At 37.9% G+C, this 17,493-nt stretch overlaps 5 protein-coding genes and 1 long non-coding RNA gene across 6 annotated transcripts; all 6 read right to left on the reverse strand.

The window, feature by feature from the left end:
- Nucleotides 1-57: 57 nt before the first annotated feature.
- LOC113830261 (cuticle protein 19) lies at nucleotides 58-676 on the reverse strand. Its single transcript, XM_027383467.2, has 3 exons — nucleotides 566-676; nucleotides 287-424; nucleotides 58-183 (listed from the first exon to the last, which is right to left on the reverse strand). Exons 1-3 carry the CDS (start codon nucleotides 674-676, stop codon nucleotides 58-60), a joined length of 375 nt encoding a protein of 124 aa, XP_027239268.2.
- Nucleotides 677-3,956: 3,280 nt separating this feature from the next.
- LOC113830277 (uncharacterized) lies at nucleotides 3,957-4,550 on the reverse strand. Its single transcript, XR_003477953.2, has 3 exons — nucleotides 4,495-4,550; nucleotides 4,177-4,242; nucleotides 3,957-4,089 (listed from the first exon to the last, which is right to left on the reverse strand). It is a non-coding gene; the product is annotated as an uncharacterized lncRNA (long non-coding RNA).
- A 1,752-nt stretch (nucleotides 4,551-6,302) lies between these two features.
- On the reverse strand, nucleotides 6,303-7,498 carry LOC113830291 (pro-resilin-like). Its single transcript, XM_027383493.2, has 4 exons — nucleotides 7,453-7,498; nucleotides 7,096-7,197; nucleotides 6,820-6,957; nucleotides 6,303-6,586 (listed from the first exon to the last, which is right to left on the reverse strand). The coding sequence occupies exons 1-4, from the start codon at nucleotides 7,462-7,464 to the stop codon at nucleotides 6,461-6,463; spliced, it is 378 nt and encodes a 125-aa protein (XP_027239294.2). The 5' UTR covers nucleotides 7,465-7,498; the 3' UTR covers nucleotides 6,303-6,460.
- Nucleotides 7,499-9,374: 1,876 nt separating this feature from the next.
- On the reverse strand, nucleotides 9,375-10,477 carry LOC138865067 (pro-resilin-like). The gene is made up of 4 exons (XM_070134407.1): nucleotides 10,398-10,477; nucleotides 10,053-10,148; nucleotides 9,777-9,914; nucleotides 9,375-9,601 (listed from the first exon to the last, which is right to left on the reverse strand). Exons 1-4 carry the CDS (start codon nucleotides 10,407-10,409, stop codon nucleotides 9,476-9,478), a joined length of 372 nt encoding a protein of 123 aa, XP_069990508.1. The 5' UTR covers nucleotides 10,410-10,477; the 3' UTR covers nucleotides 9,375-9,475.
- Nucleotides 10,478-12,254: 1,777 nt separating this feature from the next.
- On the reverse strand, nucleotides 12,255-13,400 carry LOC138865062 (pro-resilin-like). Its single transcript, XM_070134349.1, has 4 exons — nucleotides 13,292-13,400; nucleotides 12,935-13,042; nucleotides 12,659-12,796; nucleotides 12,255-12,482 (listed from the first exon to the last, which is right to left on the reverse strand). Exons 1-4 carry the CDS (start codon nucleotides 13,301-13,303, stop codon nucleotides 12,357-12,359), a joined length of 384 nt encoding a protein of 127 aa, XP_069990450.1. The 5' UTR covers nucleotides 13,304-13,400; the 3' UTR covers nucleotides 12,255-12,356.
- Nucleotides 13,401-15,153: 1,753 nt separating this feature from the next.
- Nucleotides 15,154-16,226, reverse strand: LOC113830270 (pro-resilin). Its single transcript, XM_070134423.1, has 4 exons — nucleotides 16,158-16,226; nucleotides 15,812-15,907; nucleotides 15,551-15,688; nucleotides 15,154-15,375 (listed from the first exon to the last, which is right to left on the reverse strand). The coding sequence occupies exons 1-4, from the start codon at nucleotides 16,167-16,169 to the stop codon at nucleotides 15,250-15,252; spliced, it is 372 nt and encodes a 123-aa protein (XP_069990524.1). The 5' UTR covers nucleotides 16,170-16,226; the 3' UTR covers nucleotides 15,154-15,249.
- Between the last annotated feature and the right edge of the window lie 1,267 nt (nucleotides 16,227-17,493).

Genomic DNA, 17,493 nt, shown 5'->3' on the forward strand with positions numbered 1-17,493 from the left:
TTTTCTTGAGAACATTGAAAGACTCTTTACGTATTCAAATATTTATTTATAGAATCGCTAATGGTATCCGCCTCCGTTCTGAGGGAAGACGACGGCAGGACCAGAAACTTTGGGGTGCTGAGCCTTGCCGGAGAAGCTGACCTTGGCCACGAATCCCCTGCCGTGGTCAGCTGTGTAGTCGACCTGTAGATGAAAAAAAAATTAATTGGAAGTACATATATCACTTTGTTTTATCGCAGTAAGTGGCGTAACCAGGCCAAAAAAACAAGATCTGGCTTATAATTACGGTTTGTTTACGACCGTCGGGGAGGGCGACGGTGTAGGATCCCCAGACGCTGTTCCCGTCGGACTTCTCACTCTGGCCGAAGTTGGTTCCCTTGTAAGCGTCGTTCACGGCGTAGTTGAAACCGTATGGGATTGGACCCTAAGAGAAGAAGGGGCGTCACTTACAAGTACTAGCATAAGTCAGTTCATGTCTAAGTAGTCGTGCTCTCCCTCCCTCTTCCTCTTTCTTTACCCCTCCCCCTCTCTCTTTCCCCCTCTCCCTCTCCCTTCACATACTTACAGAAGCATAAGCAGGTCCTTGATTCCCAGGATGAGCCTGCGCGGTGGCTAGCACCACAAGTACCACTGCGACCTGTTTCAAGAAAGTATGATGATGTAGAACAAGCAACATTTGCTTAGACAATCTATTTAATCCCATAAAATGAAAGTGTACATACCCTTACATTAGTGTGATATATATTCAGCATTACTTTTTTTTAATATCAGTATTTTTTTTACCAATTCATAATTTGAATACAAGTCTACTTTATTTTCATTAGCGAATCTGTCTGATATTAAATTGTATATATATATATATATATATATATATATATATATATATATATATATATATATATATATATATATATATATATATATATATATGTGTGTGTGTGTGTGTGTGTGTGTGTGTGTGTGTGTGTGTGTGTGTGTGTGTGTGTGTGTGTATATATATATATATATATATATATATATATATATATATATATATATATATATATATATATATATATATATATATGTGTGTGTGTGTGTGATTATAATAGATTCTCATCGGGACACCTTGCACACTAAAACCCACTTGGTAAATCATTTTCTCTGTGAGGTTACTGTAGTGGTGGCGATAGCTGAAGGACTAATGGCTCAGTAAAATTCATGTGATCATTATATACTGTTGACTGTCACGCGTAATGCGTTAATAGGATGACAATAGACCCGTTGTTTCGCGGTTATGAAACTTGCCAGCCTTAGGGACCCACAATTTTTCAATTGACTGACACCAATATTTGTTGGGGGATTTTTTTTTCTTTTTTTTTGATAATTCATTACTGGGTCCGAACCGCACGCAGCGACACTTCTGGCTGGGAGTATCACGAGAGCGATAATTGCCAGGTCGATCGCCGATATTGGTTACTAGTATTTTTATAACGACTTGTTTGTAAGAGAGTAAAATAAAATCTATTGTTTTTAGATTTATGCTTGTTATCAGAATTAGCTACATTGAAGTTGGGAAAAGCATCCGTTTAGCATGGAGTTATTGTTCTTATTTTTCGTACTGTCTGATAATTGTTGGAGTGTTCAGAGAAACATGAAGCTTTACGTTATCTTGATATCGTTTCCACTTTTATGCAGATAATATCAAACTCTTTTAAGTTATATATATATATATATATATATATATATATATATATATATATATAGTATGTATTTTTCCTTTTCCTGAGTCTGTATAATTTAGTCATTATATGGTTTGTATAAATGATAAGGGTAATACTTTTTGAAACAAAGTGGTCGTTATGCTTATTTACATAAACCTAAATTGCTATGGCACTACTGCATTAATTTACTTCCGTGTGCTTTATACCTTTTTAGAGGGAAATGTCAAGAATTCTGAAATTCGTTATCACATATAAGTTTCTATGCTTTATGATAAATCTATCCCCGATATATGTTACAAAATCTGAAAGCGTAGAACATTCGTATTCAGGAAATATGATTAGGTATTTACATCTGCATTCTTTTTCCTTAATTCATTCAGTGAGAGAGGGCGGGATGCGATACCAGAGACAGGCTCCTTATGTACGGTTCTCACTCGCCAAAAAACATTATCATACATTATAGATAAAAATTGCGATTTGAATATAAAACTAAAACAGATGTTTATATATTTTCTTACTTGACTTTATATACGAATACTTGTAGCAATTATGTATCTTCGTAATTCCATGCATGATGAATTACCTATGGGAGTGATACGTAAAACAAAGAACATTGTAAGCACCGCTCTCAGTCCGAGGAATAATGTAAACACAAACAAAAGATTCCCATTCCATTAAGGTCTTCCGTTTTGGTAATAGACTTTTATCTAGGAACCGCTCTTATGGCCAGCTCCGTGTAGTTCTATTTAGACAAGAATGCTAATTATTATATAAACAGTGTAGGTACATTCTTTGATACTAAGAGCGTTCATAAGGGAAGATCATGTAATATTTGTGCAAAGAAGATGCTGTTATTAAAAGATTTTTCTAGGTTCTCGCTAGTTGTTCACATTGTACTTGTCACTGTACAAGATGAAATGAAAAATCCGAAGTATAATATGTCTTGCTATGTTTCAACTTTTAGTGGTACTAGAAACTTTTAGTGGTACTACATTAATCAATTGCTTTACGGATGAACTTGTACCTAACTACCGCTGGAATCGCAGAAAATGGAAAGTAAAATTTCTTACAAAGATTGAGAACAAGAGCTGATGTGAATTAAAGGCAAAGTTAGTGGGCGTCTTTCCATTTCGATGGTCTTGTTAGCTTTTGGTTGCTTCAGTTATGATTCAGATGGGTATTCCGTCCTCATTATTCATGTCTGTTTTGAAACGATCGCCATTCCGGCCTGAAGCTATAGAACTTTAAGCAGATTTAAGATGGAATTAGGAGACTTAAACAGTTGTTAAACTCAGCAATAGAGGTTCCCTGTCGAGTCGGCGGATTTTATGGATCATCTTGGGAACTCATGACCAAGTTGATTATTGAAAGAGAAGCGAAGCATATTCACACACACACACACATACATGCACACACGCGCGCATGCACGGTTAATCGGTTTTAAATCACCGTTTTCAATATGATACGGAAGTGGCCATTAGCCAGTAAATATACGATCATATTACCAACATTTTGCCACAGTATTTCAAAAAATTCCCGTTATGTTTCCACAAATTTACTAATATTGTTCTGTGGTATTGCTTCCTATAAAATGAATTGATTCGGCATTGATTCTGTGACTCTTGAGAAACGCAAGATATAACTGTAATTACGAGGTTCGCAATCAGGTAATTTTATGTTTACATAGAAGATTGACGAGCATATGTCAATATTTAGGTTCGGATCATAGATGAAGTTTGATTTAGATCTATATTTTATCCTTTAGACTGGTACACACTGAAGTAGTGCACTGTGGGCACATTTATACATAATTACTGTTTGTTTATTTATTTTTGTCTTTAGTAATTGTATCATACATAATTTTTTTTTCTCATTACAAGTTTTAATTTCTTAATTTCTTTCATTAATTATGAAGGTGAAAAATCAGATATTTAGTTTCATGTTTTTTTTTAATTTATATTTTGATAGGGATATACAGATTTATAAAATTCTGTCTTCAGTGATATCCACCTCCATTCTGCGGAAAAGTTACTGCTGGACCGGAGACCTTTGCGTGTTGAGCTTTGCCGGAATAGCTTACCTTCGCCACAAAACCATTGTTGTGGTCAGCCGTATAGTCAATCTGTGTTTGCAAGAAGTGTTTCAGTAATGAGTAGCAAGTTTCTATATTAAGTGATGATTTTTAGGTTATATTGCATAAGTAGATCACGAGACTATTGCCGTGTTACAGATGAGGAATAGGACTTGCATGTTGTTTGCGGCCGTCGGGGAGGGCGACGGTGTAGGATCCCCAGACGCTGTTCCCGTCGGATTTCTCGCTCTGGCCAAAATTAGTTCCTTTGTAGTCATCGTTCACAGCGTAGTTGAAGCCATAAGGTATAGGGCCCTAGGGAGAAGGGAAGGAAATTAGCGGAGAATGGTGGTTAAACATTAGTGGCTTTTGCAGTCTGTATCACTGGTATTTAACACTTACTGATGCACTACCATAGTTAGAGAGGTAGCCTTGTGTAGCAGCTAGTATAACGAGGGTGATAATTATCTGAAATGTAAAAAGGAATACATATTAATTTATGTGAAATACTTTTTTTCTGTCAGATACGCCTTTCCGATTAATATTATATATTTCGTATTTTCACGTTTGCGATTTTAATTCCTGTAAATGGCTTTGAACTCCTCAAAAACTCCTCAAACTTCCGCCTTTTCACTGCTGAATAACAGTCAGACACACGAGTTTAACGTTTAATGTTTTCGCTAGTTCCTGATAACATGATTATCTCATTGTAAAACCCACTTGGTAGATCATCTCGTTGCGAAGAAGTTGTGTAGCGCTGTTGTTGGTTGCTCGAGTTCGAATATACTTGGATCGTTCGACTTGGCTTTATATACTTGTTTGATTCTTGTCTTCACGAATGGGAGGAAGCGGTGACGCAATCATTATTCTCCTCTGTCATGGAACTTTCCAGCCTCGGTCGATTATTTGTCGCGGTGATTTGCGGCGTTTGGCAGGCATTCGAGCGGTGCAGAGAGAGCGAGAAAGGGAGAGGGAGAGAGAGAGAGGAAAAGAAAGATGGAGAGAGAGGAAAAGAAAGATGGAGGGAGTGGAAGAGGGAGATGGGGAAAAACAGGAAGAGAGAGATGGAGAAAAAACAGGAAGAGGGATATTGAGAGAAACAGGAAGAGGGAGATATAGAGAGAGGAAGAGGAAGATAGAGAGAAACGGGAAGGAGATTGAGAGAGGGAGAGGCAGATAGATAGAGAGAGAGAGAGAGAGAGAGAGAGGGAGGAAGAGGAAGAGGAAGAGGGAGAGGGAGAGGGAGAGGGAGAGGAAGAGGGAGATAGAGAGGGGAAGGGGGGGAGAGAGGGGGAGGGTAAGAAAGTGGAATAGGGAGCGGGAGATTAAGAGAAAGAGGGAGAGGCAGAGAAAGAGGAAAGGAAGATGGAGAAAGAGGGAGAAGAGGGAGGCATTACATACGTGAGTTTTACCCTTTTAGGTAAATTCTATTAGATGGAGATGGTACAGGTGGGACTGCATTGTAAAATTATTTTTTATTCTTAGTTTCATATGAGGTATCATTATTGGCACTATGGGTAATGTTGCTACTGCTTTTTTATTCATCACAGACATGCACTCGCGCGCGCGCGCGTATAACCAAAGAAAATTATTGATTTTTATTTTCGTTTGATCGTAACTAAGTACGGCCGAGTGATAGATGATAAGCTTCTTAATTTTGATGAATACTGGTCTGTGTGACAGGGAACATTCAGGACAAATCCTTTCGTAAGGAATTAAATATTATGTTACCTAATTTAAATCTTCGTAGAATATGATTTCGAAACCGAGTAAGAGGTTGTACACCATCCGTGAAACTGACACCGTTAAGTTCTTTGATACCGATAATGAATAATGATATGGGATATTATTTCAATGTAACATAAAATGACAGAGAGCCAGGCTAAAGAAAATCCTTAGACGACCTCCCTCTGGAATCCCTTCCTCATCCATCACCTCATTTCTGTAACCATTGGAATAAAGTAATGCCATTAGAAGTATACGAGCCCATGTTATAACTATATGAGACGAAGATAATGCGATGCATTGTTAGGATTGTACGATTATAGCGTGTCCAGTTTTCTGATGTTTGTATTTTCTATATCACATAGAAGTGAAAGATGATGTACATATCTACTTATAATTGCTTTGATAATCTAATAGAAGTACATGTAGCGTACTACATTCGCAATTAGATATACTGAAACCATTGTGTATCCAGTGTTTTCTGCGTTCTTGGACACCTGTATCATATGTGGCTTCCGGGGTTTTCATTAGCCGAGGAGTGTCATATGAGAACTGTAACGTTTGTTATTAGATTCCGAATCCATCATTTTGCAGTGAAAACAAATTGAACTTAAGGGAATATTCATTTTAATGAAATATATAGCATCAAAGGTTCTGAATGTTGGTTCCAAGCTAAGAATTTATTCCTTTAATCTTGTCTTTGTTTCGTTCTCTTAAAATTGTATAATAATGCTTATGGAAGATAACAAAAGACATTTTTTGGTCGTTTGAAGAGGAATCCTGATTGAATTAGAAACGTACCGATTAATTATTCCTTTTATGAGGGAAATTTTAAGGGGAAACAAAGAATGGAAATCTTTTAGTTATATACATTTACTTCTAATGCATGATATATGCGTGCTGATTCTTTTATCAAATGTACAAAGATAGGAGGGTTTGAAAAGTAATTGCCACTAGGTGTTTAGTGATATCCTCCGCCGTTCTGTGGGAAGGTGATGGCAGGACCGAAGACTTGAGGATGCTGAGCCTTGCCGGAGTAGCTGACCTTGGCCACGAATCCTCTACCGTGGTCAGCTGTGTAGTCGACCTGTTTAGGGAGAGGAATGGTTGTCAGGTTGTATCAGTAGATTTGCAGTGCTTCTATAAACTGGTATTAGAATGTCGACGTGCTTTTGACTGGATGAGGTAGATCATGATTGTATTTTGTTCTACCTTATAAAAGCATTGTCATATTTTATTTATTTTTTTGTCTATCCCTTAATCTGTTTAATAAAACCAAACGATATGTCACGAATTTGAACACTTGAACGCTATACTTACGTGTTGCTTGCGGCCGTCGGGAAGGGCGACGGTGTAGGATCCCCACACGTTGCTGCCGTCGGAGTTCTCGTTCTGCCCGAAGTTGGTTCCCGAGTAGGCGTCGTTCACGGCGTAGTTGAAATTGTAGGGGATGGGGCCCTGAAAGCAGTCGTGGCGATAATGGTGAAGCTCTTTCGGTTATTGCGAAATTTGAGTTTGTTACATATCTTTTACTATATCTGCTTTTACTGTTATCGTCATTTTGAGCAGTATTTTGTAAACATTTGACTAACTTACAGAGGCATAAACAGCTCCTCCTCCTCCTCCTCCTCCTCCTCCTCCGCCATAGTTGCTTGGATGGGCCTGTGACACGGCCAGGGCCATAAGAACTGCAATTGCCTGTAATAAGATAACATTTTCCGTCAGAACTTCATTGCAGGATATGAATATTTTGATTTCTATTCCAAAATCTATCACTCTTTTGGTTTGATGAATTTGAAGACAAATTGTAATTGATGGTACAGCATTTCCTGCCACAGAATTTTATTCTTAATATTATTTTTAAGGAATACGTAATTTCCACCGCACTATAGATTCACGTTCACTCCTAGCACGCATGATATAACACTTGACACTTAGAAACCGAGAACTAACTTGGTAGATCATCCTGGAAGACGAGATCAGCTGATTTTGTGGCGATGGCTGGTGTTGGAGTGAAGACCGTTTGTCCCGACGCTCTTTTATACTTGAGAGATTTGCAGCCTTGGATGATGATTGGGCAAGAAGGTTTGATTTTGTTTCAGTTGCAGTTCGAAGCCACTTTCAACCCCCCCCCCCTCCGCCGAAGTGACATTCACTCGTGATTCGCGACGGTGTTTATCAATTAGTGATGTTTGTCAATTAGTGCTCAGCACTCATCGTTTTGCCAAATCAATTTTGCAAGATGGATAAATAATTGAATAGATGTTGGTATATATACATTTTAATTTATTTTGTCTCTCTCTCTCTCTCTCTCTCTCTCTCTCTCTCTCTCTATATATATATATATATATATATATATATATATATATGTATATATATATATACATACATACATACATACACACATATATCCATATATATATATATATATATATATGTATATATATATATATATATATATATATATATATACATGCACATATATACATATATATATACATGCACACACACACACACACACACACACACACACACACACACACACACACACACACACACACACACACACACACACACACACACACATATACATATACATATACATATACATATATATATATATATATATATATATATATATATATATATATATATATATATATATATATATATAATTCGGTGGCTCTCGCTCTTTCTCTCAAAGGAGTGGTTATTTGGTTTGTGAATTTCGAATATTTGTTTTACGCCAGTTTAAGTGTAATAACAGTCATATGAGACGAAGATAGTGCAATGCAGTATTAGGATTGTACGATTACACTCTTCAGGTTTCTGATATTTTTATTTTCTCATGTCACACTTAGGAAGTAAAAGATAATGTCTATCTCTTTAAATTGGGTTTAATTTTCTAAAAGAAGCACATCCAGCGTATTGCATTTCCATTTAGATATGGTGACACCATCGTTTATCTACTGTTTACTACATTCTTGGAAACCTGTATTATCTGTTGCTTACGGGGTTTTCATTAGCCGATAAGTGTCGGAAGAGAACTGTGTAATTGATATTAGTTTCCAATTCCATCATTTTTGAGTTCAAACTTTTTGAGATGTAGGGAATGTATATTTTGATTAAGTAATATGGCATCCTTTTAATTTCTCATAATTTATTATTTATTGGAAAATTTGTGCCGCGTCAACATCTGAAGTTATTAGCGGTGTTTACAAAATATGGCTATAGGGCGAGACCTGGGGGGCGAAACCACCAGGGAAGGAAAGAACACAGCTTTATGACAAATTATTGTGGCATAAAGTTTAAGATGAGTTAACATTTAGGACAAAATATGTTAAATGTTCAAGGTTGTTGAGCGTTGCAGGTTAGTATGGTAGTGAAAAGGGTAAAGAGGGAATAGCAAACGGAGTACGAAGACCGTTCAGGACTGACACAAAGCCAGCCTTTCATCCTTTCAGCATGGGCCTCACACTTTAGGATGTGGACAGAAGAAGGGGATGAAGAAGAGAAGGAAAATAGGGGGAAGTAAAGACCATGTATGGTTAGTTGAGGCGGAGACAGAGGTCCCAAGGTATGGCCGCAGTCAACGTCTCCTATACCCCCCCCCACACACACACACACACACGACAACATCTGGCTTGGGATTCAGGGGGGTTCTCATGAAAGGTTTCAAATATTACATTTGAGAATATATTCCTTTCATGTTTCCTTTGTTTTCTCTTAGTTAAATAAGAATACACAGCAACGCATGTGCAAAACAAAACATATTTTTAGAAAATAAATTAAAAAGAATTCTTGTTTGGTTTTGAAACGTTACGATTCATTATTCATTTTCTAGAGAAGATGATTGGGTAAAACGATAAATGATCTTTTTTTTAGTTTATATACATTTATTTCTAATGCATTATATGCGAGCAGATTGTGTTATCGGATATATGAAAGTATGGAATTTCTAAAAGCTAATAGGTGTTTAGTGATATCCTCCGCCGTTCTGTGGGAAGGTGATGGCAGGACCGAAGACTTGAGGATGCTGAGCCTTGCCGGAGTAGCTGACCTTGGCCACGAATCCTCTACCGTGGTCAGCTGTGTAGTCGACCTGTTTAGGGAGAGGAATGATTGTCAGGTTATTGCAGTATCTGGATTTGCAGTGGTATTAGAATTTTGTTCTACCTTTTAAAAATAATTTTAATTATATATTTTTTGTCTATCCCTTAATCTGTTTAAAACCAGACGATATGTCACGAATTTGAACACTTGAACACTATACTTACGTGTTGCTTGCGGCCGTCGGGAAGAGCGACGGTGTAGGATCCCCACACGTTGCTGCCGTCGGACTTCTCGTTCTGGCCGAAGTTGGTTCCCGAGTAGGCGTCGTTCACGGCGTAGTTGAAATTGTAGGGGATGGGGCCCTGAAAGCAGTCGCAGCGATAATGGTGAAGCTCTTTCGGTTATTGCGAAATTTGAGTTTGTTACATATCTTTTACTATATCTGCTTTTCCTGTTATCGTCATTTTGAGCAGTATTTTGTAAACATTTGACTAACTTACAGAGGCATAAACAGCTCCTCCTCCTCCTCCTCCTCCTCCGCCATAGTTGCTTGGATGGGCCTGTGACACGGCCAGGGCCACCAGAACTGCAATTGCCTGTAATAAGATACCATTTTCCGTCAAGACTTCATAGTAGGATATGAATGAATTGAATTTCATAGAAATTCCACAATCACTTATTTGTTTTGATGAATTTGAAGAAAAATCAACATTGTAACAGCTGATGTTATAGAATATCCGGACGCAGTTTTTTTTATGAATTCGTATTTTCCTCAGCGCTTTAGATGCACGTTCACTCCTAGCACGCATGATATAACACTTTACACTTAGAAACCGAGAACTAACTTGGTAGATCATCCTGGAAGACGAGATCAGCTGATTTTGTGGCGATGGCTGGTGTTGGAGTGAAGACCGTTTGTCCCGACGCTCTTTTATACTTGAGAGATTCGCAGCCTTGGATGATGATTGGGCAAGAAGGTTTGATTTTGTTGCAGTTCGAAGCCACTTTCAACCCCCCCCCCCTCCTCCGCCGAAGTGACATTCTCTCGTGATTCGCGACGGTGTTTGTCAATTAGTGATGTTTGTCAATTAGTGCTCAGCACTCATCGTTTTGCCAAATCAATTTTGCAAGATGGATAAATAATTGAATAGATGTAGGTATATATATATATTACTTTATTTTATTTCTTATTTAAAAATTCTCTCTCTCTCTCTCTCTCTCTCTCTCTCTCTATATATATATATATATATATATATATATATATATATACATATATATATATATGTATATATATATATTACACACACACACACACACACACACACACACACACACACACACACACACACACACACACACACACACACATATATATAATTCGCTGTCTCTCGCTCTTTCTCTCAAAGGAGTAGTTATTTGGTTTGTGAATTTCGAATATTTATTCTACGGCAGTTTAAAGGTTTTACCACTAAGAGATTCTTTCACGGAAAATACATTGACTAACATATACTGTATGCGTGTGTGTGTGTGCACATACACATTCACTCACGCTCACTCACTCTCACCCAACGCTATTGGAATAAAGCAATGGCATTATAACTTTATAACAGTCATATGAGACGAAGATGGTGCACTGCAGTATTAGGATTGTACGATTACACTGTCCAGGTTTCTGGTATTTTTATTTTCTCATGTCACATGTAGGAAGTAAAAGATAATGTCTATCTCTTTGTATTTGGTTTAATTTTCTAAAAGAAGCATATTCAGCGTATTGCATTTCCAATTAGATATGGTGACACCATCGTTTATTTACTGTTTACCACAAGTTCTTGGAAACCTGTATTATCTGTTGCTTACGAGGTTTTCATTAACCGATAAGTGTCGGAAGAGAACTGTGTAATTGATATTAGTTTCCAATTCCATCAGTTTTGAGTTCAAGCTTTATGAGCTGTAGGGAATGTATATTTTGATTAAGTAATATGGCATCCTTTTAATTTCTCATAATTTATTGTTTATTGGAAAATTTATGCCGCGTCAACAACTGGTCCTTAACGGCGTTTACAAACTATAGCTATATTTCGCCCCTAGCGAAACCTAGGGGCGAAACCACCAGGGAAGGAAAGGACATACAGCTTTATGACAAATTATTGTGGCAAAAAGATTAAAGTGAGTTAACGTTTTGGACAAAATATGTTAAATGTCAAAGGTTGTTGAGCGCTTTAGGTTAGTATGGTAGTGAAAAGGGTAGAGGGAATAGCAAACGGAGTACGAAGACCGTTCAGGACTGACACAAAGCCAGCCTTTCATCCTTTCAGCATTGGCCTCACACTTTAGGATGTGGACAGAAAAAGGGGTTGGAGTAGAGAAGGAAAATAGGGGGAAGTAAAGATATTGTAAAATTAGTTGAGGTGAGGGTAGAGGTCCCAAGGTATGGCCACAGTCAGCGTCTCTTACCCCCCCCCCCCCCCCAACATCTGACTTGGGATTCAGGGGTTCTCATGAAAGGTTTCAAATATTACATTTTAGAATATATTCCTTTCATGTTTCCTTTGCTTTTCTCTGTTAAGTAAGAATGCACAGCAACGCATGTGCAAAACAAAATATTTTTAGGAATAATTTAAAGAGAATTCCTGATTGGTTTCGAAACATTACGATTCATTATTCATTTTCTTGAGAGGATGATTGGGTAAAACGATAAATGATTTTTTTTTAGTTTATATACTTTTATTTCTAATGCATTATATGCGAGCAGATTGTGTTATCGGATATATGAAATTATGGAACTTCTAAAAGCTAATAGGTGTTTAGTGATATCCTCCGCCGTTCTGTGGGAAGGTGATGGCAGGACCGAAGACTTGAGGATGCTGAGCCTTGCCGGAGTAGCTGACCTTGGCCACGAATCCTCTACCGTGATCAGCTGTGTAGTCGACCTGTTTAGGGAGAGGAATGGTTGTCAGGTTATTGCAGTATCTGGATTTGCAGTGGTATTAGAATTTTGTTCTACCCTTTAAAAATGATTTTAAATATATATTTTTTTGTCTATCCCTTAATCTGTTTAAAACCAGACGATATGTCACGAATTTGAACACTTGAACGCTATACTTACGTGTTGCTTGCGGCCGTCGGGAAGGGCGACGGTGTAGGATCCCCACACGTTGCTGCCGTCGGAGTTCTCGTTCTGCCCGAAGTTGGTTCCCGAGTAGGCGTCGTTCACGGCGTAGTTGAAATTGTAGGGGATGGGGCCCTGAAAGCAGTCGCAGCGATAATGGTGAAGCTCTTTCGACTATTGCGAAATTTGAGTTTGTTACATATCTTTTACTATATCTGCTTTTCCTGTTATCGTCATTCTGAGCAGTATTTTGTAAACATTTGACTAACTTACAGAGGCATAAACAGCTCCTCCTCCTCCACCTCCTCCTCCTCCTCCGCCACCGCCATAGTTGCTTGGATGGGCCTGTGACACGGCCAGGGCCACCAGAACTGCAATTGCCTGTAATAAGATACCATTTTCCGTCAAGACTTCATAGAAGGATATGCATGAATTGATTTTCATAGAAATTCCACAATCACTTATTTGTTTTGATGAATTTGAAGAAAATTCAACATTGTAACAGCTGATGTTATAGAATATCCGGACGCAGTTTTTTTTATGAATTCGTATTTTCCTCAGCGCTTTAGATGCACGTTCACTCCTAGGACGCATGATATAACACTTTACACTTGGAAACCGAGAACTAACTTGGTAGATCATCCTGGAAGACGAGATCAGCTGATTTTGTGGCGATGGCTGGTGTTGGAGTGAAGACCGTTTGTCCCGACGCTCTTTTATACTTGAGAGATTTGCAGCCTTGGATGATGATTGGGCAAGAAGGTTTGATTTTGCTGCAGTTCGAAGCCGCTTTCAACCCCCCCGCCCCCCCCTCCGCCGAAGTGACATTCTCTCGTGATTCGCGACGGTGTTTATCAATTAGTGCTCAGCACTCATCGTTTTGCCAAATCAATTTTGCAAGATGGATAAATAATTGAATAGATGTAGGTATATATGTATATATATATATATATATATATATACATACATACATACATACATACATACATACATACACACATATATACATATACATATACATACACATACACACACACACATACACACACACACACACACACACACACACACACACATATATATATATATATATATATATATATATATATATATATATATATATACATTTATATAATGCACACACACACATACATACATACACACACACACACACACACACACACACACACACACACACACACACACACACACACACACACACACACACACACACACACACATAGTTCGCTGGCTCTCGGTCTTTCTCTCAAAGGAGTAGTTATTTGGTTTGTGAATTTCGAATATTTATTCTACGGCAGTTTAAGGGTTTTACCACTAAGAGATCCTTTCACGGAAAATACAGTGACTAACATATACTGTATGTGTGTGTTTGTGTGTGTGCGTGCACATACACATTCACTCACGCTCACTCACTCACTCACTCTCACCCAACGCTATTGGAATAAAGCAATGACATTATAACTTTATAACAGTCATATGAGACGAAGATTGTGCAATGTAGTATTAGGATTGTACGATTACATTGTCCAGGTTTCTGACATTTTTATTTCCTCATGTCACATGTAGGAAGTAAAAGATAATGTCTATCTCTTTATAAATTGGGTTTAATATTCTTAAAGAAACTCATTCAGCGTATTACATTTCTAAGTAGATATGGTAACCATCGTTTATCTACTGTTCACTACAAGTTCTTGGAAACCTGTTTTATCTGTAGCTTACGGGGTTTCATTAACCGATAAGTGTCGGAAGAGAACTGTGTAATTGATATTAGTGTCCAATTCCATCAGTTTTGAGTTCAAACTTTATGAGCTGTAGGTAATGTATATTTTGATTAAGTAATATGGCATCCTTTTAATTTCTCATAATTTATTGTTCATTGGAAAATTTATGCCGCGTCAACATCTGGTCCTTAGCGGCGTTTACAAACTATAGCTATATTTCGCCCCTAGCGAAACCTAGGGGCGAAACCCCCAGGGAAGGAAAGGACATACAGCTTTATGACAAATTATTGTGGCAAAAAGATTAAAGTGAGTTAACATTTTGGACAAAATATGTCAAATGTCAAAGGTTGTTGAGCGCTGTAGGTTCGTATGGTAGTGAAAAGGGTAAAGAGGGAATAGCAAACGGAGTACGAAGACACAAAGCCAGCCTTTCATCCTTTCAGCATGGGTCTCACACTTCAGGATGTGGACAGAAGGGGATGAAGAAGAGAAGGAAAATGGGGGGAAGTAAACGACATCTGGCTTGGGATTCAGGGGGCTTCTCATGAAAAGTTTCGAATATTACATTTGAGAATATATTCCTTTCATGTTTCCTTTGTTTTCTCTTAGTTAAATAAGAATACACAGCAACGCATGTGCAAAACAAAACATATTTTTAGAAAAAAAATAAATCTTTTTTGGTTTTGAAACGTTACGATTCATTATTCATTTTCTAGAGACGATTGGGTAAAACGATAAATGATTTTTTTTTTTAGTTTATATACATTTATTTCTAAAGCATTATATGGGAGCAGATTGTGTTATCGGATATATAAAGTTATGGAACTTCTAAAAGCTAATAGGTGATTAGTGATATCCTCCGCCATTCTGTGGGAAGGTGATGGCAGGACCGAAGACTTGAGGATGCTGAGCCTTGCCGGAGTAGCTGACCTTGGCCACGAATCCTCTACCGTGGTCAGCTATGTAGTCGACCTGTTTAGGGAGAGGAATGGTTGTCAGGTTATTGCAGTATCTGGATTTGCAATGGTATTAGATTTTTTTTTCTACCTTTTAAAAATAATTTTCATTATATTTTTTTGTCTATCCCTTAATCTGTTTAAAACCAGACGATATGTCACGAATTTGAACACTTGAACACTATACTTACGTGTTGCTTGCGGCCGTCGGGAAGGGCGACGGTGTAGGATCCCCACACGTTGCTGCCGTCGGAGTTCTCGTTCTGACCGAAGTTGGTTCCCGAGTAGGCGTCGTTCACGGCGTAGTTGAAATTGTAGGGGATGGGGCCCTGAAAGCAGTCGCAGCGTTAGTTTTTCGGTTGTTACAACTTATATAGTCATCTTTTTTATAACTGCGTTTTCTGTTATCGTCATATTGAGTAGTATTTTTGAAACATTCGACTTTAGCTTACAGAAGCATAAATAGCTCCTCCTCCTCCTCCTCCTCCTCCGCCATAGTTGCTTGGATGGGCCTGTGACACGGCCAGTGCCACCAGAACTGCAATTGCCTGTAATAAGATAACATTTTCCGTCAAGACTTCATTGCAGGATATGAATATTTTTATTTCTATTCCAAAATCTGTCACTCTTTTGATTTGATGAATTTGAAGAAAAAATTTAACTGATGGTACAGTATTTCCTGCCACATAAATATATTATTATTTTAAAATGAATACGTAATTTCCACCGCGCTTTAGATTCAGATTCACTCCTAGCACACATTATATAACACTTTACACTTAGAAACCGAGAACTAACTTGGTAGATCATCCTGGAAGACGAGATCAGCTGATTTTGTGGCGATGGCTGGTGTTGGAGTGAAGACCGTTTGTCCCGACGCTCTTTTATACTTGAGAGATTCGCAGCCTTGGATGATGATTGGGCAAGAAAGTTTGATTTTGTTGCAGTTCGAAGCCACTTTCAACCCCCCCCCCCCCCTCCGCCGAAGTGACATTCTCTCATGATTCGCAAGAGGGATAAATATTTGAATGGATGTAAGTATATATATATTACTTAATTTTATTTTTTATTTAAGAAATATTTCTCTCTCTCTCTCTCTCTCTCTCTCTCTCTCTCTCTCTCTATATATATATATATATATATATATATATATATACATATATATATATATATATATACATATATATGATACATGTATATATATACTTATATATGCATACACACACACACACACACACATACACACACACACACACACACACACACACACACACACACACACACACACACACACACACACATATTTGCACACACACACACACACACACACACACACACACACACACACACACACACACACACACACACACACACACACACACACACACACACACACACAGTTCACTGGCTCTCGCTTTATCTCTCAAAGGAGTAGTTATTTGGTTTGTGAATTTAGAATATTTATTCTACGGCAGTTTAAGGGTTTTACCACTAAGAGATCCTTTCACGGAAAATACAGTGACTAACATATACTGTATGTGTGTGTGTATGTGTGCGTGCACATACACATTCACTCACGCTCACTCACTCACTCTCACCCAATGCTATTGGAATAAAGCAATGGTATTATAACTTCATAGCAGTCATATGTGACGAAGATAGTGCAATGCAGTATTAGGATTGTAGGATTGCATTGTCCAGGTTTCTGACATTTTTATTTTCTCATGCCACATGTAGGAAGTAAGAGATAATGTCTATCTCTTTTTAAATTGGGTTTAATTTTCTAAAAGAAGCACATTCAGCGTATTGCATTTCTAATTAGATATGGTGACACCATCGTTTATTTACTGTTTACCACAAGTTCTTGGAAACCTGTATTATCTGTTGCTTACGGGGTTTTCATTAGCCGATAAGTGTCGGAAGAGAACTGTGTAATTGATATTAGTTTCCAATTCCATCAGTTTTGAGTTCAAACTTTATGAGCTGTAGGGAATGTTTATTTTGATTAAGTAATATGGCATCCTTTTAATTTCTCATAATTTATTGTTTATTGGAAAATTTATGCCGCGTCAACGTCTGGTCCTTAGCGGCGTTTACAAACTATAGCTATAGGGCGAGACCTGGGGGCGAAACC

This window comes from Penaeus vannamei, chromosome 2, assembly GCF_042767895.1.
Source record: "Penaeus vannamei isolate JL-2024 chromosome 2, ASM4276789v1, whole genome shotgun sequence".
Taxonomy (NCBI): Eukaryota; Metazoa; Arthropoda; class Malacostraca; order Decapoda; family Penaeidae; genus Penaeus; species Penaeus vannamei.

Excerpts from the sequence above, each read along its gene's own strand:
- LOC113830261 (XM_027383467.2), bottom strand. The coding sequence starts at position 676 with ATGTTGCTTGTTCTACATCATCATACTTTCTTGAAACAGGTCGCAGTG. Across the intron at positions 425-565 it reads AAGGACCTGCTTATGCTTCT|GGTCCAATCCCATACGGTTT; the intron begins GTAAGTATGTGA and ends TTCTTCTCTTAG. Across the intron at positions 184-286 it reads CCGACGGTCGTAAACAAACC|GTCGACTACACAGCTGACCA; the intron begins GTAATTATAAGC and ends TTTCATCTACAG.
- LOC113830291 (XM_027383493.2), bottom strand. Across the intron at positions 6,958-7,095 it reads GAGGAGCTGTTTATGCCTCT|GGCCCCATCCCCTACAATTT; the intron begins GTAAGTTAGTCA and ends GACTGCTTTCAG. Across the intron at positions 6,587-6,819 it reads CCGACGGCCGCAAGCAACAC|GTCGACTACACAGCTGACCA; the intron begins GTAAGTATAGCG and ends CTCCCTAAACAG.
- LOC138865067 (XM_070134407.1), bottom strand. Across the intron at positions 9,915-10,052 it reads GAGGAGCTGTTTATGCCTCT|GGCCCCATCCCCTACAATTT; the intron begins GTAAGTTAGTCA and ends GACTGCTTTCAG. Across the intron at positions 9,602-9,776 it reads CCGACGGCCGCAAGCAACAC|GTCGACTACACAGCTGACCA; the intron begins GTAAGTATAGTG and ends CTCCCTAAACAG.
- LOC138865062 (XM_070134349.1), bottom strand. Across the intron at positions 12,797-12,934 it reads GAGGAGCTGTTTATGCCTCT|GGCCCCATCCCCTACAATTT; the intron begins GTAAGTTAGTCA and ends GACTGCTTTCAG. Across the intron at positions 12,483-12,658 it reads CCGACGGCCGCAAGCAACAC|GTCGACTACACAGCTGATCA; the intron begins GTAAGTATAGCG and ends CTCCCTAAACAG.
- LOC113830270 (XM_070134423.1), bottom strand. Across the intron at positions 15,689-15,811 it reads GAGGAGCTATTTATGCTTCT|GGCCCCATCCCCTACAATTT; the intron begins GTAAGCTAAAGT and ends GACTGCTTTCAG. Across the intron at positions 15,376-15,550 it reads CCGACGGCCGCAAGCAACAC|GTCGACTACATAGCTGACCA; the intron begins GTAAGTATAGTG and ends CTCCCTAAACAG.